Below are 23,446 nucleotides of genomic sequence, written 5' to 3'. Positions count from 1 at the left end.
CCCTTTCCCAACGAAGCATCACGGCATCTCTCATACTAACAAACGTGGCAGACGAGGAGTTGACCTACGACTACAAGTTTGAGCGTGAAATTGGTAGCTTGGACCGCATCCCCTGTTTGTGCGGTACAGCTGCTTGCAAGGGCTTCCTCAACTGAAACCATAGCTTCCTGTCCATCTTTGGTGGTTCTTGTTTTCTTCACGTCCGTGCCAACGTGCCACCCTACCGCTTCAACAACGAATATTTCTTGTTATTAAGGACAATCACCAAGCATACCACTAATTCTAGGCTTCTTCGATATATATGCATAATATGGAGGAATGAACACGGGGAAAAGGCGGCTAAAAAATCTATTGTACCACCAATGTTTGCACAAATTTCATTCCGGAGGTTTCCATGTCTTGTGTCCGCCATGACGGGCACAAGACGAATTGCTAGACGGGCGTTTTGATTTCCGGGGAGAATCGTAACCCTAGGGATTTGGATTTGCCTCGAAACCCTTAAAAAGCAAGATAGGGGGAAAGGCACAGCATGATGCGATGTAGTTTTGCGCAGAGGAGGAAAAACGAGGCATGGATGAGCAACGCATACGAAATATGGTGGCTGGTGATGATGCTGTAGAATCAGCAGAGATCAGGGCAGCCAGACGTCGATGGCTTAAAGACGTCAACGCTATGCCCATGTACAGACAACAGTTGAACAATCTCCGGCAGCTGTTATAATAGTGCTAGATTAGGATATTGATTGAAATCAAAAGTCGCATGAGGCAGGCAATCTTATGGGGTGTTTTGCAGTATTTTTACAAACAGTATCCAGTGATTATTGGTTCATGATAGAACCTATTTTGTGATTAATCTTTCCCAGGCTTCTTTTCTCTTTATTTTTCGAATATCTACTACCGCTTTGCCGCACAAGACTGGTATTTTCCAAACCTGGACGCCTGGTTTCATGCAATTCTTTTTCCTCTTCCTGTCTCCCTCTACACCTTATATAAAAAAATGAGATGACCAAATGATCAATCTTGCCACAAGCAAATGGTATGACATGCCTGGTACGTGAGAACGCCGACGCCTAGCACTCCGATTCCAATGTGTAAAAAATTCTGATGCCCTGTTTTCTGTCTTGCTGTCGTACCCAAGTTGACGCACCCGACTATATCGGCGCATCCGGCAGCTTCTCCACGACGTATTTACCCTTGGCACACGAAATGATGGGTACGCCGGGGATCTTGCGTATCCGGTTCTTCAATGCTTTGTCGCTACAAGTGGGATTTCATGTTAGCCCAGTTCCCGTGCTGTCAGAGGAGGGGGAAAGAAAAACTTACTTGGTGGCTACCAGGTAGACTCGGTGCTTGATGATGCGGTCGACGATGCAGTCGTCGGCGTAGACGCCCTTGTGGTCGCACCGGAGTCGCTCCCACCGGGGATCCCTCGCAATGCGCAGGGCTAGTCGGTAGCGGGGTCCGAGTTTCTCCAGCTCGGCCATGACGCAGTCGGTGATGATGGGGTTGGCTTTGGCGTACTATATCAGAGGGAAAGACATGTTAGCCATCCTATTTCTTGACTCATTTGGAAACGGAGGCCGACGGCCCCAGCATTGTTCTTTGCCTCCACCTCGACTTCATTGCAAGTGTTTGATTGCTTGCGCCGAACTCTCTCCATCCTCCCCCTCAAAGGGCTTTAAACAAATTTCACATACCAGCAGGTCCATCAAGGATTCGAGAAGAGGAAGCTTGCGGCTAATAGTGTGGGACAAGAAATTGGTATCGACGAGGACAGAGTAGGGCGGCACGAGGGCTTCGTTGTGCTGAAAGAACATGGACGAGGGCTGCTGGGGGATCTCGCGGATCAGCTCCGAGGAGGCGGGCGCCGTCTTGCTCTTTTGGTCGTTGGCCTCGTCGGCCTTTGAGGCGTTCTCCTTGCGGCGGGCGTCCTTTTTCGAGATGACGCGCTTCACCTCGGCGAACTTGCGGGTTCGCTTGGCCTGACCCATGGTTGTTGGGTGCGGGTATGTAGTAGTACAATTAGGTTTCTGGGAGGGAAGAACGGTTGTTTGTTGGTGTGTTGTTGAATTAAAAGTATTGTAATTCAAGTGTCGTCGGGCACGGGATTCGTATAGTCTCTCTGTCCTTCTGTATTATATGTCGAACGGGCAGCTCTGCTCCTACTCTGCTTCGCTTTGGTGGTATGCGAACTTGCGACAGACGCCAATTGCGGGATGTAGAAATTCTGCCGCGGTGCAAGCTTTGGAAATCTTGACCGCCCGGCGGAAGTGGAATAAAGCAAGCTCCGGGCTCTCATTCGCTCAAAATGCAGTGGTCCAGTGAAGGCCCGCCTTAGTAAGAAATCCCAACCTCTGCAGACTGCAGGTGACGAACAGAAGTCACTACACTAAAGATGGCCCCCACCCCACTTTGAGATCTTCCAAGGGTCTGTGGTTCTGTGCTTTGGCGGGGGACATGATTGATGAGTGGGACCTTTTGGGAGACGTCGGAGACCTCCACCGTTTCCTGTTCATATCCATCCCCTGCACCCAATGCCCGCCCGTCGTCAGCAGCTCAAAGATGGTCGCGAGGGGAGATGCAATGCATGCCCTTAGATGCACCATACCCGACATTGGCTAGAGCTGGGCGTAAGGGGCAACGGGAGGGGCTACAGTATTCAGTTGTTGATTATTGACTTTTACTATGACTGTCGCGACTGGGTATGTGGCGCAAACTTTCTAGGTTGCAATTAAAAGAGAGGAGAGCTTCTTTCCAACAATAGTCTGTTGTTGCTGTGCAAGCAAGCGAGCTTTGCGCTACAAAATGCGCAACATGGAAAGAAAACTAGGTTAATTCTAGAATTGGCATTGACAGGTAGTGCAAGTCGATGATGGCGCCGTCGCAGATCTAATTAGTACAGTGATGAGACGCTGAGACATGTCAGTGATCAGAGTGTCAGTCATGGCTCTCTTGGCAAGACGCGAGAGAGATCGCGAAAGCATCCATCCATATCCATCCCATCTGCGACCTTTTCCCGCTGCCGTGGAGCGTGGGACCGGCTGTCTGGTCACTGCAGTCTGCAAGCCGGGGGACACGCATATGTTTTCTACTGAACACAGGCTTCTACGGAAAGTCAAAACTGTCATCTGCCCGAAATGCAACGTCGTTACCCGCTGCCACGGGGTCTCAATTTAGAATTTGTGACAGTTGTTGCATATAAAGTAAAACTGTAGAGTATTAGCATTTTGTTATAGTTTCGTAACTTGACACTGCAACACTTGGGACCTGCATTCATCATTCCAAAGGACACCTGGAGTGGTGAGTGGGTATGTATGTACGTATTACTATTGCCTAGAAATTCGTATCAACGCCGAGCTGAACACACAAGTTCGTATAATCCCATCAATCAATCCATACTTGCTAACACCGCAGAGCGACGTGGTTTTTTGGTTACCTTGCGCAGGTAATGGGCACAATTTGTTGCGTTTCTCCTCCTCACTGTCAAATTATTTCACTGATCGTTCTTCCAACTCGTAGTAGTAGTATAGTGCTGTGCATATGTGCATCGTTGCCCTTGACTACATTACCCAACCCTTCCTTTACAGATTCCCTAGCCTGAATTGCGGAACGAAACTGCAGATCTCGTCAATACATTAGCCGTCCCCCAGCCCAGATCTGAATCTAATAATGTACACACACACACCAATGACCCGAAAGCGTGACCTGACCTCTAACAAGGGCCCCCCAATCCCGCCCGTGCTAAGCCTTTGACAGTCGCTAGGTACGAGCCTTCAGCAGGTTGGTTCGGGGTCTTTCCATTCATTCATTCATTCCCACTTGCTTGCCCCCGGCCGGCGTCTACCTAGTTCTGGTTCCTTTTTCCCAATGTCCACTCACTGGAACAGATAGAATGTCCACTCTCCTTTTTCGCGTCCCCAGTCAGTCGTATTCTGTTTCGTTGCCCATCATCCACTTCCCCATCTTTCCTGTCCTCGCTCGCATTTGATCGCATCCATTTTTCTGCGTTGCACTGACAGTCGCCTTCTTCTTTTAATACTCACAGCCGAGCAGAGGAAAAAGACCGATAACCCGAGTCTGTCCTTGAGCCGCAGCATCGCCGTCTACTCTTTGACAATGTCCTTCTGACCAGGTTTCTCTTGTGTCGTCGCTAGTCAGGTCATTGTCTGTCCGACTACTAGAGCTGCGAAGAAGCGCCGTCTTTCACTTGCTACCGGCTGCTTTGTGAATCACGAGTTGGCCCACCCACTCGATTCGTTCCAAGCTCGTCCTTCGTTTGTACGCCGCGCGCCGCATCTCTGAGGGAAGGGTTTCTTTCTTTTTTTGACCGCCGACTTGGTCAATAGACAAGAGTATTGTTAGTGGAAAGAGGTTTCTTTGGGATAATTGTTGGGCAACAATAGCATCACGCAACTGCTCAGTTTCGACAAATCGCAACCTACGTTTGTCGCTACAGTCGCTACATTCTTAATATCTTCCGCAACCAGCCTGAGTCGAGGTCGGGCTTTCAGGCGCACAGCTCGGGAAATAAATAATCATGGCACGACGCTCTGTAACATGGAAGCGTGGCCTGCTTCTGTCTACAGTCGCCCTCTTTGCCGTCTCGGCCGTTGCGCAAACCACGGCTGATGCTACAACTGGCGCGGCCACAACCACTGCCGCAACTACAACGGCGGCCGCTGCCACGACGACGACTGCTGCCGCCACAACTGCCACCTCGGATGACGACTCGACGACTGCCGCTTCGGGAACTACAACAGTACCCAACTTGTCAACCACGTCTGCGGCCACCACCGGCACAGATGCCACCGTGCCACAGTTGACGGATTCTACGACTTCCACCGCCGCCACCACCTATAGCTATGCTGCTCCTACTGTACCAGATACCAAGAACGCGCCTTTCATGCAAACATCGAGTCTCCCCGAGGGAACCGTCTTCATCGCCGTTGGCTCCATTCTCGGCGCTTTTGGTATCGCCATCCTAATCTGGCGGGCCGTTGTGGCATGTCTTTTACACAGATCGGTTAAGCGCGCTGCGTTGGCTCAGCATCTGGCCAACGATAAGATGGCTATTCCAGGCCCTACCACTGCTCCCTTTTATCAGCAATACAAGGACCACGAATCCAAAGGCTCCCTGGGTGCCACCGCTGCCGTTGCTGCTGGCCGCGGCGTGCGGCGGACGAACCGTGGCCCGGTACCATCCTCTACCCCGAGCCAGACGAACCTATTCTTCTCACCAACGGCGGGCAACGCCGGAAATGGCGGCAACCGCTCCTCCACCTTCCTGCCTTCGGGCTTCTACGCTGCTAACCAGGGCGCCGGGCAGCAAAGTCATGGCCATTCTATTAGCATGAGCGACCTCCGTCCCGAGTCGCACGGCTCGCCCGGTCTCACGCCGCACAATGAACCCACGCGACGCCATCCCCAGATGAGCACGAGCACGCTCAACCTCAACCAGGCTCCTAGCGGCCGGGCACCCAGCATGTTCTTGGACGATTTGCTCGACGAGAACCCACAACAATTCCCACCTCCAGGTGGAAACCATGCTTATCGCCAATCGAGAGAGCGCTTCTGAATCCGTTTTTGATACCTCTTGCTTTTTTTCCCTCGTTCCCAACTCGCATCGTCATAAAAAAGAGAGATATTTAATCATGATGGAAGGTCTCTCCAGGTTTTGGGTGGTCAGGAATATCATCAGACTTTTTTGGTATCATCGGATACCAGGCTTCCACGAGCAGAAAAACTGTGTTCTCCCCCGGCATTTTGCATCTTGGAATGGAGAAAAGGAGTTCATTAAAGGGGGTGGTTGGCTTGTTTTCCCCCCGTATGCGTGTGTCGTATCATTTGGCTACTCCAGAGCAAGAAGAAAAATTCCAAGCACCGTAAATACGTATCCGCTTTTTATACCATAGTTTTCATTGTCAATTGGACCAGCATCCCATAGCTCATTATTCATCATTTTAAGCAATACCAAACTTTCTCGAATCATATTTGCTTTAAAGATGTCGTGAAGAGACGCGTCGAGTACATGATGTTTGACTCGTTCTTGCTTTCAAAAATAATTGCCAATATTATCCTTTCTGTGTTTCTATACTGTCTCTATAGTAATATGGTGTTTCATCATCCCAGATTGATCGTCTATATAATCATGGATCACCATATTTATGATATATCACATTTTCTTCTCCCTGATCATGTCAATTTCTCGATAGAGCTGCTGCGCTCGAGTCCCCGCAGAATCAGTACTTACTTTAGTTTGGTTCTAGTTGGCCAAAAATCACAATATGCTTATATACGCAGTCGCTATTATCTTACAACGCTAGACACTTCTCCTTTTTCTCTCCTCTTTTCTCGATTCTTTATTTTCTATGAGAGGTGTCGTTGGATCTTTGCTTCCTACACTTGATGAGTCCACTGGGAATGAAAAGTATCACCACCCCTCGTCGTCTTTTCATCTCTATATAAAGATGCCCCCTTCCCTTCTTCTAGCAATGACCACACGTCCAACTACTCTCGGCAGAAGGCACACCAATACAAGAAAGACATACTCAAAGGCGTTACTACAATGATTTCCCATATTCACCATTCTACACATTGGCGACGCAGGGCGACCTGGTTTGTCATGCAACTCTAATTCTTTTTAGTCATTACTCCATTGTCTATTATGCTATGTTTATCCAAGCTGGTAAGGCTTCTCTTCCTCTTTTCCGAGAATTCCTAAATGCTTGATGTAGTTGATAGTATCATCAACTTTAATATGTACTTTTTGATGCTTATCCATCAACCATCCCAAACTGGAGTATCTTCCCTTTCCTTGGGGTATCTACTTTTGCTGCCCATCGTCTCCGCTAGAACCACCGGCCTTTTCGTCGACAACGTTACTATCGTCATCGCTGCTGGTGTTGGATCCGCTGCTCAACTGCTCCCGCGCGCCAGCAATATCCTCCATACGGATACCACTGCGGTCGCACATGCTGCGGAAAATACCACCTTGACGCCACAGAGCCGCGGGGGTGTCGAGCTCGGCGATGCGACCCGCGTCCATGACGCAGATGCGGTCGTAACCAATGATGGTGCGCAGTCGATGCGCAATGCAGAGCAGCGTCTTGCCCTTGAATCCAGTTGCAATTGTGTTTTGGATCTTGTCGTCTGTCTCCATGTCGACGGACGAGGTCGCCTCGTCACACACAATGATCTGACTACCACGCACCAGAGCACGCGCAAGCGCCATGAGCTGGCGTTGACCGAGCGAAAAGTTCAGTCCGTCTTCCTCAACCGTTGTGTCGAGGTGGACGCGAGTTGGGTCTCTGTCATCGATTGAGGCATCTTGGGATACCAAATCGGCCTGTCGCAGCGCCGACCAGAGCTTGAGGTCATCATGCTCCGAGAAGGGGTCCAGGTTCGATCGTACCGTGCCGCGGAAGAGCGTTGGGTCCTGAGGGATGATGGCGAGTCTCGACCGGAGATCATGGAGGCCAATTGTCGAAATATCCAGGCCGTCTATTGTAATGTGACCACCCGACAGCTCAACGAGACGGAAAAGCGTCGACATGATTGAACTCTTGCCGGCACCCGTGCGGCCGACAATACCAATGCGCTCACCACCGCGGACGTGCATGGTCATGCCCTTGAGAACAAGCGGCAAGTTGGCACGGTATCGCATCTCGACATTGTCAAAGATGATCTCACCCTTCTCCGGCCACGATGGCTTGATGTCGATCGTGTGCTCGGGTGCCTCCTCCTCGAGCTGCGTACCGTAGTACTGCAGACGTTCCACAGCGTTCATGCCGTTTTCCACCTCAGCCAGCTGCCGGACCGTGAACTGCAGCATCTGAACGATACCGAGAATGTACGAGAGCACCAGACCGCCAATTGAGGGTGCAACCGAAAATCGGGCAGTGACAACTAGCACACCAGTGGTGAAGACCAGCAGATTACCAATAAGGTCGAGACGCATAGATAGCCACCTCTGGTTCGAAAAAGTCAGAAAATAGGCCGAGTTCATCTCGTCGATGGCGCGACGCAGATCCGATGTAAAACGTTCCTTCAGTCCATAAGCACGAATCGTTGCCACGCCAGTAAGACCCTCGCCAAACTTTGCAAAAACAACCGAACGGAGGATTGACTCGAATCGCTTCACCTCACGGGCAGACTGCCGATAGTATGCCGTTGCAATGATGAATATGATAATGAGCGGGACGAGGGCGATGACAAAGTAGTGGAAGAAGGCAATGATCAGACAAAAGACCGAAATGATCATAGCCATGGTGAGGAAGTACATTCGCATGGCATCGGTCAAGTTGTTGTCCATGACGTCCACGTCTCTGGAGAAGCGGTTCGTGATGCGACCGAGAGGAGTGGTATCAAAGAACGACATGGGCGCTCGCAACGTGCGAGTGACAGCCTGGCGTAGAAGGGTCTTGCTGGCATTGGTGCCAAAGATTGTCAGCATGAGCGAGAACACAAACATGAGAAGAGCCTGTGCCGTTCCGAGACCAGCATATACTCCGATATAGACACCGGTGCTGTAGCCAAAGTGGTCCGATGTCCAATACGATAGCCACAAACTGGTAGCGATATTGGCACCCTGAGACAAGATTAAAGCCAATATGACGAGGGGCGCGGACAAGACCGTTCCGGATGCTTTGACATATTGACCATAGACGGACCAGGGAACACTGGACACGGCACGCTCCTCAGCCTGCATGAGACCTGTGCTCTTCTTCTTCTTCTTTTTATCCTTCTTGGCTTCAGCCGTCTTCTCTTCGACGACTGCTTCTTCTCCATCTTTGTCGTCCTTTGATTCGACCGCCGTGGTCTCTAGCAGCTTCTGGAATCCGGTGTGGTTTGCCATGAGATTGTCAAAGGTGTCGATTGCCTGGATCTTTCCTCCTTCCATCCAGATAATGCGGTCGCAGCGGTTCAGAACCCAAAGCTGGTGGGTTGCCAAGATACGACATTTATCTTTGAGGAGGCCGAGAATGGCATTGTCGAATATGTGCCGGCCGACATGGGCATCAACAGCACTCAAAGGGTCGTCCATGATGACAATGTCAGAATCAAAGTAGATTGCTCTGGCAATGTTGAGTCGCTGCTTTTGACCACCAGAGATTGTGATACCTCTTTCACCGATCTCCGTTGCGTCGCCGTCAGGAAGCATGTCCAGGTCAGGTTGCAAGGCACAGCTATCATTGGAATATTAGTGAGGGCATTTGGGCACGGAATGGGAAGATCAGAGACTTACGCTTGGATGACATCGTTATACCATTCACGATCCAAGTCTTTGCCAAAAGTTATGTTGTTCCTGAGGGTGGCATTCTGAATCCAAGCATATTGCGGACAAAAGGCTCTCGAGGCACCAAGGACGACCTCACCTGATGTTCTCCGCATGTCACCTGCGAGAGCAGCCAGCAAACTTGTCTTGCCGCTGCCCACAGAACCAATGACAGCCACGAGCTCGTTCCGGCCAATCTCAAAGTTCAAATCCTGAATCTTGAAAGGCTCACGTTCGTCCACAAGGGTACTCGTGTCGTCAGATCCAGGAGCTTCCGACTTGGCATTTGCCTTCTTTGCAGGCTCGTTGCCGCCAGCAGTCTTTTCTGAATCTTGAGCCGTTGCGCGCTCCCAGGTGAAGCTGGCATTGACAACCTCGACTGCATTCTTGGCTTCTGGCTTGTATACGGCCTCATCGTCCTGCTCCTCGGACAACAAGAACTCTTGCGTACGTCTGAGAGACTCCCAGGCGTCCACAACTTGACCGATAACCAAGGGCAGCAAGTTGAGAGGCATACGAAGACCGTTGAACAGTGCAAGCGATGAAAAGACCTGTGCTGGGGCAAGATCGTGGCGAGTCAACGAATAAGCAATAAAAGACAGCATAGAGGCATAAATTGGCAACGACATGCTGACGGCGTTGATGGCGTTACGGATGGCCAACAGAATCTGAATGGCGTGGATCTCTCGGTCACGGATGTCCTTTAGTCTCTCCAGAAAGGCCATCTCCCAGCCAAAGTATTTGACAAATCGAACCGAAGAGAGAATCTCCTGAGTCAAGCTCACACGCTGATCAGTGATCTTGTTGATGACACTCCTCCGCCTGAACAGACTGCGGATGGCTCGAGTCAAGGCTGGAATACCAATAACCAGCAGCGCAAAACCGGCGAGAGCGCTGTACGTCAGATTGATCAGAAGGAGCACCAAAGTGATGAGACAGATGATGGGAGCGTTCCAAATCATGTGGAAGAGACCTGCCGCCTGGTCGATACGGTAGGTGTCAACACTCATTAGGTTCACAATCTTTCCGTTGCTCCATCCTGCTCCGTCATGTTGGGGGCCCTTTTTGCCCTTCTTTTCCTTTTTCCAGAATTTAGCTTTCGACTTGCTGCCCTTTTCATTTTCGTTGTCGGCGTCAGCTGCTGAATCGTCCTTGGGTTTATCCGTGCCAGCTCTCGCCCGGCCTGATATCACCATGGACTTTTCGTATACCACGCCGATAAGTACAGCTCGGACTTGGCCACCAATCATCATGCCGCGGTAGATGAAGTGGTTCATGCCTAGACTTTGCAGGACTTGCATGGCGGTCACACCAATGACCAGACCCATGCCGGCGCCAATGTGTGGCGCTGGCTCTCCAGCCTGTGAAGCGTTATACGCATCCGTGGCAAACTGAATCAGGTAACGCAGTGTGAAGGGGGATATGACCTGCATGATGGAAGCACCGAATTGGCAGAACCCTCCAATCCAGAATTCCCAAAAGAAAGTCTCGTGCAGAGCCCAGAGCAGGGGATACTTGCCGCCCTCCTTGACTTTCTTTTCAAAATTTGCTTGTAGCTTGTCTGTGAGTACATCTGCAGATCTATTTGGGTTGATAGTCCACAGATCCTTCATATCCAATTGTCTCTTGTAACCGGCCTTGAGAATATATTAGTATACATACATACGGAGTCTTTGCGACATTCCAAATCACTGAGATTGGAGGTACTTACCATCATTAAAGGCGCCATCCATTGGAACGTCAACCTACTGAGCCAGCCAGCGTGGTACTCTCGCGACTCGCCACGCTCTTCCGGTACGGGCGGAATCTTGCCCCATTTCAGGGGATCGGGTTGTTTATACCATGGTTTCGACTGTGGCGGCGAAGAAGCGCCCGTTGTGGTCCGCGTCAGTACGCTCAGGTCGGTAGCGGTGCTCTGTGTCCGCCGAATCTCCTCCCTCTCGGCACGCTTTTCATGCTCTTCCTCCTTGCGGCGGATCTCCTCCTCCGGGTCCAGGATGGGCGAGACGGGAGTAATGGGCTCGGACTCGTGGGTGGCGTTCACCGCGGCCGCTGGATCTACCGGCTCCAATTCCTCCTTCCTCAGCGAAGAGCTGTCCGTCATTTTGCCCCGTCTTCACCGCGAAACGGGAGGCGCGGTAAGGTGCAGTTGAAGCCCGGCCCCCAGATGCTGTGGCAAACTTATCTGTGCGGATGGCGACCGGTATGGAAAATATAGAATTGGGAGAGAAATATCAAGCGCCTCAAATTCACGGGCTGCGCAAAGAAATATGGCAGCACGGTTGTCTGGATTTTCTTTTCAACTTGGCGGCGATATATTCCCAATTAGTTCGTATCCCCGGATGTCTCTTCCGAAGCCAGTCCAGACGATTGACTGAGACGGGTATGAGATTCGCCTAAAGATAAGATACCCTCGCCGAATTAGTAGAGGCAGGGATGGGACATGAGACGACGACGACAACGACTACTCCAAAACCTGGTTCCAAGAGAACAGAAAGGGAACAAGGCTCCAGGAGAGGGGTGAAGGCCGAATTATGTACACTGGGAGAAAGGGGAAGGGAACGAAGAAAAAACGAAACAGTAACGGAGCCTGGACGGCTTTAAAGAACTGGGGGGGTTAGAAGAAAATGTGCCCATTGAAGATAGTTTTATGATGCTTTGACTCTTAGGTAGAAGGTGCCCCGCAACTGCACACGAAATAGACAAGGGGTACAAAGTTACCGTCCCTTTTTTTTTTTCCCTCGCTTTTTTTTTCTCCCCCTTCTCTGGTTCTACTCCTCTCTCTGTTCCCTGTGTGTCTCCGGATTTTACTATCAGAGCAACCCCGTGCCGGCTTGCGGATAGCCGAGACAGGCCGCAGCAGCAGATTCGCAACGAGAAGGCCCCATCTCGATAGGGCAAGTGACATGGGGTGTGGTCTGGAAGCTGGGGGGGTTTCCCCCGTCTGATTCATTCACTATGGGGCCTAAAGGTACCTAAACTGTAGGCAGTCGATTAAACACGTAGGGCAGACAGCGATTAGTGGACGGAGGGACAGTGGATTCGTACAGAGTACCGTGAGCTAAACTAATGTAACAGGTGGTGACGGCATCGGATTAGTGGGCGATAACCTCCGGGAATTCAGTGTTCATGTCCTACCTCACTGATGTGTCTTCTTTTTCCTCCCCTTCCAGAATGCGGGCGTTGCTGCACGGAATTCAGGTTGCATTCCTAGCGCAAACGGTTCACCACTCGGAGCCCTCGATTTACACCCCGCGGGTCGGGTCTGGCGTAAACGTGCGTTCGAGCGAGTACATGCTGTATGATGATGTACACTACTTAGGTATTTACTTGCCCAGGGTGCTGACTTCAACTAATCAAGTTCCTCACTGAATGATTGAGTAAACAGTCACTGCCGAATTAGTCATATCCACTGTCCGTGGCTACGTTCACTTGAATTCATCATGTTTTAATTTTTCGCCTCAATTTCTTCCTAAAAATTGGCGTACCTAGGCAGCCTGTTCTCAAAATTGCATCTTTGTATACAAATCATGGCCCCGAGATTGATTAGTGTAGTTGATCGACCTAGGCGTGTTTTAGCGTCTGCTAGACCTGCCGCCTGGGCTGGGAGCTTGGCGCTCTGGGCGAACGATAGGTCTTGCTTCGGGAGGCTAGAGCCGCGAGGAAGGAGTGGAGGGGACAAGGACTTGTACTGAAAAAGCACTACACCCACTCTTGAGTAGAAGCAGAGTCTCTTGTCATTACAAAGCAATCGCCAGGCTCAGTCATTTGACCTTTGGGAGTTTCGGGTTTCGATGTTGTCATGTCCCCGAGAGATTTCGTAATAGTATCATGAAGCACAAGTCCTAGTGTTAAAGTCTACCTAGTCTCCTTGATTCCTTGAGATTCTCCCATAATCACTATTTGGTGAATTACAAACATTTCTTGCGGGATACATTATGTTAGATCGGAATTGCCCACATGGTCTTAAGCAACCCTTATGTCCGCTGCTAAGGCACCCGCTAAACGGCCCGGGTGGGCGTCGTTTTTGTTGAAAATAAGGTATGCCTCTTGATGGGTTGCCCCCCTCCGCCTTTTAGCAGGTTTTTACTGTAGCAAGACGTGCTGTAGTGTACATGTGTCGGTAATGTAGTGTAATGCAATGTCATGTACAAAGTAATCAGATCGAACCGGCGATTTCACAAAATGCCGATGTCTCCTGCCCACCAAAACATTCCCATCAAAGTGTGCCAATTGACAACATCACATTGCGGTGTGACGGGTCTGGCACCCACTGAAGTAACCTCACATACACTCTTTTGAGGATAGCCTCATCAAGGTACATATGCCTGCAGGATTGGTTCATACGGCATACGGCAGCAGCCATCATGATTCAGCTTACAAGGCCCTGCTAAGCATTCGTTTACCATGACAACGTCATTCCTGTTTGTCATATTGGCATGTCCCTTTTTGTTTACAGAGAAAAAAGAGTTTTGTACTGCATAGTCTAGCATGGTCCGAATGGTCCATTATGCGGGGTGGAAGCATTACAAAAAACGTGTGCTGAGTTCTTAACCCTGATAGCCGCCGAATGTTTTTTGATCAATTATTAATACAAGGTACTCGGGGTCTTTCTGCCCAGACTCCTCGCAGTTTACTATAGTCCGAGCGGCCCCACTATAGTACTTCGCCCAAGAAACAGTTTCGTTCCTCGTCCCTTTTTCCTCTCTTGTCATTTGCAATAGTGACTGTGTAAGTAAGCAAGCCCTCGATGCGGTGAGTCTATGTCGGCCGTACACCATTCGGCAGAAGGATCAGTTCGCGGCCCTTGCTGGGCGGGGACACTGAGTCACTGACCCCATGCGAGATCCGAATCCGATATTCTAGATGTCCTCGGTCAACACCCCGGCTGACAACCACTTCAACCCCCGATGATCATCAAGGCAGTACAACACAAGAGAACGTAAATGCGTTATGTTGTATGACAGGAAGAAGAAGAAGAAGAAAAAAGTCAATTGCAAAGATGCGGCCGAGTCAGGCCACAACGTAATGAAAGAGCTGACTGGCGCTTCGAGAAAATCAGATTCACGCCGAAGTGCTGTCCAAGTACGGAATTCCCGCCTTGCAATGTTTGAGAGATGGAAAAGTCTCCGAACTCCGTCGATGGGGCACACCCGTATCTGACTTAGGCTAACCCTCGCTTTCGCAAACAATGCTTCAATGACAATAGTGGAACAGCTTAACGTGTAGAATGTATCTGCACTCATGTTTCCAAGGGACTCTTGACTAGACTCCAGGGACCTTATCACGTAAACATTTCCAGCCCAGCAAATACCCTTGAATCCCAACCCCCATCTAGAAACAAACTGAATCCTTCCCAGTGTCTTCTGCTGTGCATGGGGAAAGGAATTCCAACGAAAGCCATCCCTTATCCGCGCAAACCCCGAGCCGAACCGACCCCTCCAAGAGTCTATTCGGAGCCGTTCACGCCTATATGGCTGGGCATTCCCCACAGGCTGCACCGCGTACCTTAGCATTGCTTCTTTTTGTTTTGATTCGTTGGTGTGTATTCCATAGATGACCTTGATCGAAAAGAGTCATCTGGAACTTCTGCCTGATCTGCGGTTCTCTCGTAATAAATCTTTTTGCAAGGTCAACCAGGCTTCACTAGGGCGACTTCTAACTACACAAGTTGTCAAGACAGTCATATGGAACTTCTGTCTCTGAGCCTAGTCTAGCCTTGTTCGCCTTTCTTTCCCCTCCAAAGAGTCCAGAACACAACGACAAATGATTATGTCGAATTTACCATGAACGAGCAGCAGTTTCGAGACAGTGCATGGGACCACTTAGGCTGGCTCTATCTTAGGCAGAGTGATACGCCACTATGTAGCTGATGGTGAGTATGGCTATCCGTGAATAGCCTCATAGACACTGCTAGTCAGACGGGAAAGCTTTCTCATTCCCGTTTGTGGGCAATTATCGTCATCATCATCATAATCTTTATTTCTTTATCCTAGAGTCGTATCACGGAAATTTATCCTATATGTCAAGTTCGCTCTCTTCCTCGGTTGATCCTTCGTCGAATACTGCCTCCGACCCTCCTCGCATTTCTCTCTCCTCGTGATATCTTGTCTGAGTTTCAGCCCTTTCTTGAGCTGCCCGTCCAGCCAGGAACCCTCTTACGGCTTGGGTTTCGAACCTAGCATCTGAGGACATGGCATTTTGTTCCGCATCCTCGTCCCCGGTGACGTGGCCAAATAGACAGGTCCACAGATCGTTCTGGTCAACAACTTCGCCCAGACGGGTGTCCTTGTCCATTAGCTTGGGCAGATTTGCTTGTTGCAGCTCCATAGAATTCGCAACCTCCAGATTGTCCTCGGATATGGTAGGTACCGATGACTCCGTCTCCTTGCCTTTCCTGGTCGTTGCCATGTGCTCGAGTCTTCGTTTTGTGGAAAGATTGTATATAGACTCTTCTACAGTTCCTTCCACGAGATATAGCCAAACATTGGTTTCGTGAGTTTGACCAATTCTGTCGACTCGAGCGATTGCTTGCAGCTCTAGTGCCGTGTTCAGCAGTGGCTCACAGAGAAACACGTGGTTCGCGTTGACGAGGTTCAAGCCACTGGCATGCGCTCTTGCGTCCATCAGAAAACATTCGATCGCTGGATCCTCTTTGAAACGAGTGATGCCATTCTTGGTGGAGAATGATAAATTCCCAATATGATGTCGATTCAAGGCTTGTCTCAAGATGTCAAGAAAGGCGCCAAATTGTGAGAATATGATTGATTTGGCTCCGGGATCGGTCTTGCGCAAAAAGAGAAGATGGCGGATGAGTGCAGTCACCTTGGTGGGCATCACATGACCATCCAATGGGATATCATTGATCTCCTTCAGCTTATCCTCCCCGAAGCTGGTATATATACCTTGTGTCCTGGACTGATGCTGAGATTCCGGGGAGTGTGGATCATTCAAAATTGCTGACTCCTGATCCTGGCGAAGCTTGAGCTTTGGTTCTCGGGCGATAATTTTATGGCAGTCTCGCATCGACACTGGCTTTTTGCAGAGGGGACAACGGTGGTGAGCTGCAACCCAAGTTGCGATGCACTCTTCGCAAAATTCATGGGTACATGGTGTAAGGATGCCGACTGTGTATGGATCTGTACACACTGGACATATTTTCTTTTCGGAAGTCTGCCCTTGATCCTTGAGATGAACTTGATAGCGCTGCGCTGCTACCTCGTCTTGAATCTTCCGTTGACACCTTGCCTCCTCATTGAGGAGGTCACGCATGCGTATGTCGTCTTTTTCAAGATCTTCTCGATCCCATGTTGCGACCGTGTCAGAGAGTGCTTGCAGCTGGCGGTAATACTCAACACGAGCATTCATTGCCGATGTGAAGAATCCGAGTTCCTTTTCCAAATTCGCGTTTGCTTTGGTCTGTTTGACAGTATCTTCTTGAACCAGTTTCTGTAGGTCGCGAACAATGCGTAGTTCCGTTTGCGAACGCTCCGAATTATCACCGTGTAATTTTGTGGCAAGCTCACGCAGGTCTGAAATGAGTCCGCGTAAAGAGCCTTGAAGGTCTTTTGGCCGTGACTCATCGCGCAATTTCAACAGCCCTAGAAAAGTTTCTGGAGATGGTCCCTCGCCTTGCGTTGCTTGCCGTTTATAGGATGCAAGCTCGTGCTTGGTGCGTTCGTTCACCAAACCACTGAGCGCTTCTTGACGATCGGAAATTGCGGCCCTGAGTATGGTCGTATAGACCATTAAATCATTTTGTATCTTTGTGGAGTCTTCGTATTCCTCGCCGGTGATTTCCTCCTCCTCTCGGTCAACGAGTGGCCTGAGAAGTAGCTGAATGACATGCTCGCGCAGCTGATCCACCATATTTGCTTGCTCGTTCAGGACCTCGATGAGTTCTTCATACTGGTCAACATGGCGTCGGGTTTCAAGGCCACCTCTTATGCTGCTCTTGAACTCGGGGATATCCACAAAGGATTGCTTCTTGGCCTTCTTGGACAATTCTGTCATGTACAATGCCGCCTTGGTGTTTGTCTCCTGGAGAATTTCTTGACGGATCAAATTGGCATTCTTATAGCCATCAGCCTCAAGCTTTTCTAGACGTCCAAATTCATCAGAGTTCGGATCAGTCATCTTTTCGTTTGACTTGATCTGAAAGTAGGCACTTGCGATGAAGAATACCGCTCTGTGTTTTAGATCCAAGGCGCTGCGGAGTCTTCTGCGTGCTTCGCCAAGACGAGGGAGTATGTTCTGCTGATCTGAACCGTCTTCAAAGTCACCTTCATCATTGATGACTCGCTGTTCATCTTCTGTAGTGATACCCGCGTTCTCTAATTCGGACATCATCTGAGAGCGACATTCGATTTCCAGGGCCTCGATCTCAAGCAGCGCCTCTGACCATATGGCCAAAGCTTCCGGAACACGGGGAGAATTCTCCAAAAGTTGACCTCTCCTCAGCTTAGCAAGGAGATATGATCGCTGCCATTGCTTGATGACTGAATCAGTCTGTTCAATCATTGCGTCCAATACTTCGTCAATCGTTTTCAGAGCTTTGCTTATGCTGCCGCCCAGTGCACGTGCTCGTTCCGGCCCAAGTTGTGGATGCAGCACTGTCTGTCTCAATGTAGCCAAGGCCCGTCGCATTTGATCAATGGTCGAAGGTTTATTTGCGTCCCAGTCTGCAGGGACGATAGGGACGCCGTTTTCATACAAACCTAGGGACTCTGCTTCTCTCTTGAACCTGCTCCGATAGTTTTGCTCTTCTACTGCGGTAAATGGCATCGTGATGACATACCGCCTTTGAGGTGGAAGCACCAACTCGCTCCTGACCGCATGCTTGGTATGGCGCAGAGCTAATCTGTTGAAAAGTTGTGTGAAGTAATCCCGGTGTCTTGATATAAGAGTGTCCCAGGTGGCCGGATAAGACGCAAATGGTTCATAGCGGAGAAATCGTAAAAGACCCCAGAGATCTTGGATTTTCTCTTTGACGGGAGTACCGGTAATGCCCCAGGCATTGACTCTCGGTATCAGCCTGGCAACTTCTGCAGCAGCGCTAACACCACTCTCAATTTGCTGTGCTTCGTCCAAGCAGACGCGCCACCACGAGAGCTTGACTAGTGGTGATGTTGCGCGAGCACGCTTCCGTTCGTGCCGCCTTGAGCGTTCCGGCTCTGGTCGTGTCAAGTGAATTTCAGCTCGCAAGCTGCTGTATGTTGTCACAACCACGTCGCTCTCGATCATCTGCTTTTTGAGCTCCTCTACAGTTTCCTGGTGTTTGAACAATCCATCGTACACCATGACGCGTAGCGCCGGGGCGTGACTCTTGATCTCTGAAATCCATTGCTTCTTCAGCGTCTCCGGTGTTACGATGAGCGTCGCACCAGTCGGACAGACCTCTTGATCAGTGTACGCATCCCTGATTATGCCCGGCACAAGTGGTCGACGATGGAGCAGGATCAGAGAAATCGCCTCGACAGTCTTGCCAAGACCCATTTCTTCTGCTAAAATACCTCCTTTGATTATGTATTCGAGGTCCTGCCAAGGTCGAACATCCCGTGTCACGACATGGTAGAGAGCGCTATGATACAATAGATCTCCATTCGCATCCTGGATGTTGTGGAACGATATCGGTAGCTTGTGCTCGTGCTGTGGCGAGGTGGGTGTCAGTCCATGGAGGCCGTTGTTACCAGTCGGTGCCCAGCGAACTCCTTCTCTGGCGAGCAACCATTGAAGGGCTCTGCGTTGGAAGGGGTACAAGCTAGACGTGAGACCAGGAATGACAAAAGAGTTCAGGTCAGTGTAGCTTTCGTCAGTAATGCAAGCTGCTTCATAGAAGGCTTGCGATGACTGCACCCCGATATGGCTCCCCACATCTGTGTCGCTTGCAAAGAAGGTCTTCTGTATGTCATCAGTGATCCTGCGCTGTTGTGGAGTTCGAAGACCTTTGTAGATATCGTTGCATTCGTTCCACTTCAAGGAGAAGTCCAAATCCAGATGGTGTCCGTCGTCCAACTCATCAAAAGTGACGTCTACCGAAACATAAACGGCTCCATCGTCAGCAGGATTGTCCCGACTGCGGTTGCCAATATCAAGAATCTTGATCAAATTTGGCGATAAGACGCCGATGTTCTCTGTCTCCAACTCAATCTTGTATCGACCATGTCTGCTGGTGGGCATAGTAGAGAGCACCAAAGCTTCGAGGACATTTTCGGCCCCTTCCGGGGCGATATCCGCCTGGAATTTGATGAAGCGCTCGATCCTATGACGCTGAAAAGTGGCGAGCGAAGGTTGCAGCGCCGCATGTCTGCGACGTTTCAAGGACAGACTTGATTTGGCAACGGTGACTGCCTGTTGCCCCTCCCACCGTGAACGCTTTTGCGGAGGCTCATCCTGACTGGTGTGTGATCCCTCACTGAGATCATCCGAAGAAGATGAAATGAGTTCGAGAAACTCGAGAGGGAAGGGCTCTATAAGGTTTTAGTTTGTGAATTGTATACTATTAGGGAAAAACATGGCGATTTGGGGATGGTATGTGGGATGCGAAACAGAACCATATCTCTGGTGTTGGAGAGTGACTTACGATCTGTTTCCGACTTTACAACGGTTTGGGTAGCCTTAGTCGGCTTTGATCTCGCTTTGGATGAGCGAGCCATGATTGACCAAGCTCGAATCCAAAATCACAGGTGACGGTGGTGCAAGATCAACCATATAGGCTATTCCTCAATGATGCTGTTTGCGGGCTTCGTAATCGCCACACTGAAATTGTTGGAAGCTTTTGGGGAAAGAACTCCGACAGGACAAGTCTGAAGCCACAGACGTTCCTGCGATGGCAAGGTTGATGAGGAAATGGTATAATTTATCTTTGCAACCAATGAGACGCAAAGAAAGAAGGAGTATGCGTTTGTCGTCGCATCTTCTTTGAAAGACTTAATATAAGTTCAAAAGAAAAGCGTGGTAGACCGGACCTCAAGATGGGGGAGTGGACGACGTAGGCATGAAGAAGGGACAGTGAGAGAAGCAGTAGGGGGAAACAAGAAAGAAAGAAAAAGGATGAGAAGATGATGGGGGAATGGATAAGGTCTAGGTAGGTAGGCAGCTAAGGGTCCAAGAAGGTCGGCCCGCGGGGCAAGGCTACTCTTATAAATGTATACTCCCTCTTCCGTACCTGGCAGCCTCTCAGTGTTTCTCCGCTGGTATGACCGCGCTAGTCTAATAAAGATCTAGCGTATTTCACGCTCTTCCACCTCGGAACCAATTAGAGACTGGACATCTATCGGAGTTTAGCGAATTCTCTGGCCGACCTAGCAAAAAGTTACACGGATACTAACAGGGGTGAGCTTCGGCTCTGAAGATTTTCCAATTGGCAGCGACGACAAGGCGAGCCAAAGCAGTAGACGGCGCGAGCGACGACGACGACAACGACAAAATTTCCGCCCCTACGAGTCCTATACCCACGAGGACTGTGTCCTGAACCTTTGTGAGATTTGCAAGGCTTGCAGCATCTCTCTAAATCGCCCATCATGGGTGCACTCAAAGTAGGCTGACTCCCTCAATGGCGCCTGTCATTTTCTTTTGGTGATGGAGTGGCAGCTAACCTGTCTGAACAGCCCGTCTTCCGCCCGCAGCTTCTGCGCCAGACCCTCACACAAAACGTGATCCGCCCCGCGACAGTCTTCGGCCCGTCATCAACGATACGGGCGTCCTCGTCCGCAGCGAGCCGGCCTGCGCCCATCATCCCAGCGCCCACGCCATTCTGCCCCGACGCCCCGACCTTTCTCAAGCTCATTGGCCGGGGCCTGAGTGCTCACGCCTCCAAATTCCCATCATGGGAGTCGCTCTTCTCTCTCACATCCAGCCAGCTGGCCGAGCTCGGTGTCGAGCCGCCCCGGACGCGGCGGTACCTCATTGAGTGGCGGCAGCGCTTCCGGAGGGGTGAGTTTGGCATTGGCGGCGACCTGAAGCACGTCTCGCCCGAGGGCACTGCGGAGCTGCGCGTGCTCGAACATGACGCGAACCCGTCCATTCCCAAGAAGTACGTCGTCAACGTGCCGGAAGGAAAGTCGGTGGAGGAGACTGCACCGGAAGAGCTGAGCCGGGTGTCTGGCTACAGGGTCCAGGGCGCCAAGACCATCATTGGACCGTATGCTCTGCCCTCCGGAAACGGCATTGCCAAGATCACGGTTACTGAGGGCATGTGGGAGGACAAGAGAGGCAGGAAGATTGACGGTGGTGAGAGAAGAAGGACAGAAATCCGCTACAAGAAGAGAATCCAGGAGCGTCGCGAGATGCGTGAGAGAGGCGAATTGGCTTAAAGGAGTTGCCATGAGGATTGTACGCGTCACGTCGTCTTCGCTGTCGGACTATACCTTTTTGTACAAAAGGCCTTCACTTGAGCCATGTATACTATCTTAAAACAAGTGTATAAACTGTAAAAATGATCTTCATGCCAGAATTCATCAGGCTTCTGGGCCTTTTGAGTCCCTTCTTATTGTTCACCAGTGTAGGTATTTATGCATAACTCCTAAACGCCATACCAGTATGCTATCCTGTGGGCCATGACTTGGGAAACACTCAAGTCTACTTCGCGGCACCAAAATCGAGTTTTCTCGCAACTTTGCTCCCTCGGTCTTCGTCGATGGTACCTGGCGGTCTCTTGAGATCGGCAGCAAGCTTTTCATCACCTCCAGCTTTGCGAGGTAGGTCCTTCTTCCGGGTCGGCTTGGGTTCTTTGCGCCACCACTCATGCTCGAGCATTTCACGTGCAGTTATCCGCTTCTTGGGGTCAAGGATCAAGGTCTTCATGAGCAAATCAATACCATCAGGGCCCAACGATCCGAACCATTGTTGATAGTGTGCTCTCGGCTGCACGGGCGTGGCTTTGTCTGCAGTAGTGTAGCCCTTCAACGACGTGACACCAGGCCAATTGTCCTCGGTGGGTGTGCCAACAAAGTCGCAAATGAGCTTGATCTGGGCAAGCTCGGTGTCGCCGGCCATATAGGGAACCCTGAGAACTAGCTCGGCAATAACACAGCCAACCGACCATATGTCAACTGCCCCCGAGTAGTGCTTTGCGCCAAACAGCAATTCGGGTGGTCGATACCACCGAGTAATGACATTCGAGGTCATGGGCATGTAAGGATCCGAAAAGCTTCTTGCCAGACCAAAATCAGCGAGTTTGACCTCTCCATCGGCCGCGATCAGCAAGTTATTGGGCTTGATATCGCGATGCAGAACAAAGTTTTCGTGGCAAAACCACACTCCTCGCGTGAGCATACCTGCCCAAGCTTTTATATCGGCCGCACCATAATGTATTCCTTTTTCGTCCTTGATGAGCATTTCCAGATCGCCCAGCGGCAGGTACTCGAGAACGAGGTTCAAATTCTGGTCTTTCGACGAAAAGACGGAATGGAGTGTAATGATGTTGGGGTGCGAAAGCTCCTGGAGATGCTTGATTTCGCGAACGGCATCAGGGGCCATACCCTCCGTGTACTCCTTTTGTACCTTGATCTTCTTGATGGCAACCAGCTCGGACGGGTTGTTGCGCAGGTAGCCCAAGTAGACATTGGCATAGGTACCTTCACCTAGCTTCTTGCCTGTCGTGACCCGGTAAGCTCAAGATGATAACGCAAAGTGTCACCATCATAGCACCCACCTTTGACATATTTGCGCTTCTCTTCCTCATTCAGTTGTTCCGCAAGGTCAAGGGAAGCCGACTGCACTGCAACATTCACATTGGGGGTAACCGTCGCAGCAGGGGTCCCCGTAGAAGAGGCCACGGCCGAATTGACATTCTTGAGCGGCGATGTTGCCGGTCTCGCAGTGGCCGCATTCGCCGTCTGGAGCACCTCAGATGGCTGCAGGACCATAGGCGAGACAGCCATGATTGCGGCAGGCTCAATGCGACTGAGCTAGATCCAATCTCAAGGTTTGACTGCGGTCGAGGAAGCGGGATGGTTTGATCCCCAGCCTTACTGCGTCGACGAGGTGCGGTAGTCGCAGAAGCTCGTTATTGGTCGTCGTTGTGTGATGGCTTGACGAGGCTGTCGAGCTGCAAAAGGTCCAAGCTCAAATCAAGCCTAGCGCGGAGTGAGCTGATCCACCCAAAAGGGGATCGTCTGCAGGGGTCTTGATGTTGGCCTACCGACGGGCCCCCGGCATTGACGTCATGGTC

General features: G+C 50.6%; 7 protein-coding genes across 7 annotated transcripts in view; 3 read left to right on the top strand and 4 right to left on the bottom strand.

Annotated features, from left to right (window-relative positions):
* Positions 1–155, top strand: part of PFICI_07909 (Histone-lysine N-methyltransferase) — a gene marked incomplete at both ends in the record, with an annotated part of 4,084 nt that extends 3,929 nt beyond the window's left edge. The window contains one exon of the mRNA XM_007836490.1: positions 52–155. Within this exon, the coding sequence (XP_007834681.1) occupies positions 52–155 (104 nt within the window). The remainder of the gene's footprint in view (positions 1–51) is intronic.
* A 995-nt stretch (positions 156–1,150) lies between these two features.
* Positions 1,151–1,990, bottom strand: PFICI_07908 (rRNA-processing protein FCF1; the record flags this gene model as incomplete). Its single annotated transcript, XM_007836489.1, has 3 exons — positions 1,151–1,256; positions 1,323–1,519; positions 1,697–1,990. 3 exons carry the CDS (start codon positions 1,988–1,990, stop codon positions 1,151–1,153), a joined length of 597 nt encoding a protein of 198 aa, XP_007834680.1.
* A 2,546-nt stretch (positions 1,991–4,536) lies between these two features.
* On the top strand, positions 4,537–5,574 carry PFICI_07907 (uncharacterized protein; the record flags this gene model as incomplete). The annotated part of the gene is made up of 1 exon (XM_007836488.1): positions 4,537–5,574. One exon carries the CDS (start codon positions 4,537–4,539, stop codon positions 5,572–5,574), a length of 1,038 nt encoding a protein of 345 aa, XP_007834679.1.
* A 1,248-nt stretch (positions 5,575–6,822) lies between these two features.
* On the bottom strand, positions 6,823–11,377 carry PFICI_07906 (uncharacterized protein; the record flags this gene model as incomplete). Its single annotated transcript, XM_007836487.1, has 4 exons — positions 6,823–9,184; positions 9,244–10,334; positions 10,467–10,910; positions 10,985–11,377. The coding sequence occupies 4 exons, from the start codon at positions 11,375–11,377 to the stop codon at positions 6,823–6,825; spliced, it is 4,290 nt and encodes a 1,429-aa protein (XP_007834678.1).
* A 3,914-nt stretch (positions 11,378–15,291) lies between these two features.
* On the bottom strand, positions 15,292–19,928 carry PFICI_07905 (uncharacterized protein; the record flags this gene model as incomplete). Its single annotated transcript, XM_007836486.1, has 2 exons — positions 15,292–19,742; positions 19,856–19,928. 2 exons carry the CDS (start codon positions 19,926–19,928, stop codon positions 15,292–15,294), a joined length of 4,524 nt encoding a protein of 1,507 aa, XP_007834677.1.
* An 867-nt stretch (positions 19,929–20,795) lies between these two features.
* Positions 20,796–21,587, top strand: PFICI_07904 (uncharacterized protein; the record flags this gene model as incomplete). Its single annotated transcript, XM_007836485.1, has 2 exons — positions 20,796–20,810; positions 20,883–21,587. The coding sequence occupies 2 exons, from the start codon at positions 20,796–20,798 to the stop codon at positions 21,585–21,587; spliced, it is 720 nt and encodes a 239-aa protein (XP_007834676.1).
* Positions 21,588–21,852: 265 nt separating this feature from the next.
* On the bottom strand, positions 21,853–23,156 carry PFICI_07903 (uncharacterized protein; the record flags this gene model as incomplete). The annotated part of the gene is made up of 2 exons (XM_007836484.1): positions 21,853–22,868; positions 22,928–23,156. 2 exons carry the CDS (start codon positions 23,154–23,156, stop codon positions 21,853–21,855), a joined length of 1,245 nt encoding a protein of 414 aa, XP_007834675.1.
* Between the last annotated feature and the right edge of the window lie 290 nt (positions 23,157–23,446).

The sequence above is a fragment of the Pestalotiopsis fici genome (assembly GCF_000516985.1).
Source record: "Pestalotiopsis fici W106-1 unplaced genomic scaffold PFICI_Scf_5, whole genome shotgun sequence".
NCBI lineage: Eukaryota > Fungi > Ascomycota > Sordariomycetes > Amphisphaeriales > Sporocadaceae > Pestalotiopsis > Pestalotiopsis fici.
The sequence above is the reverse complement of the archived record's forward strand: the minus strand, read 5'-3'. Positions and strand labels throughout refer to the sequence as shown.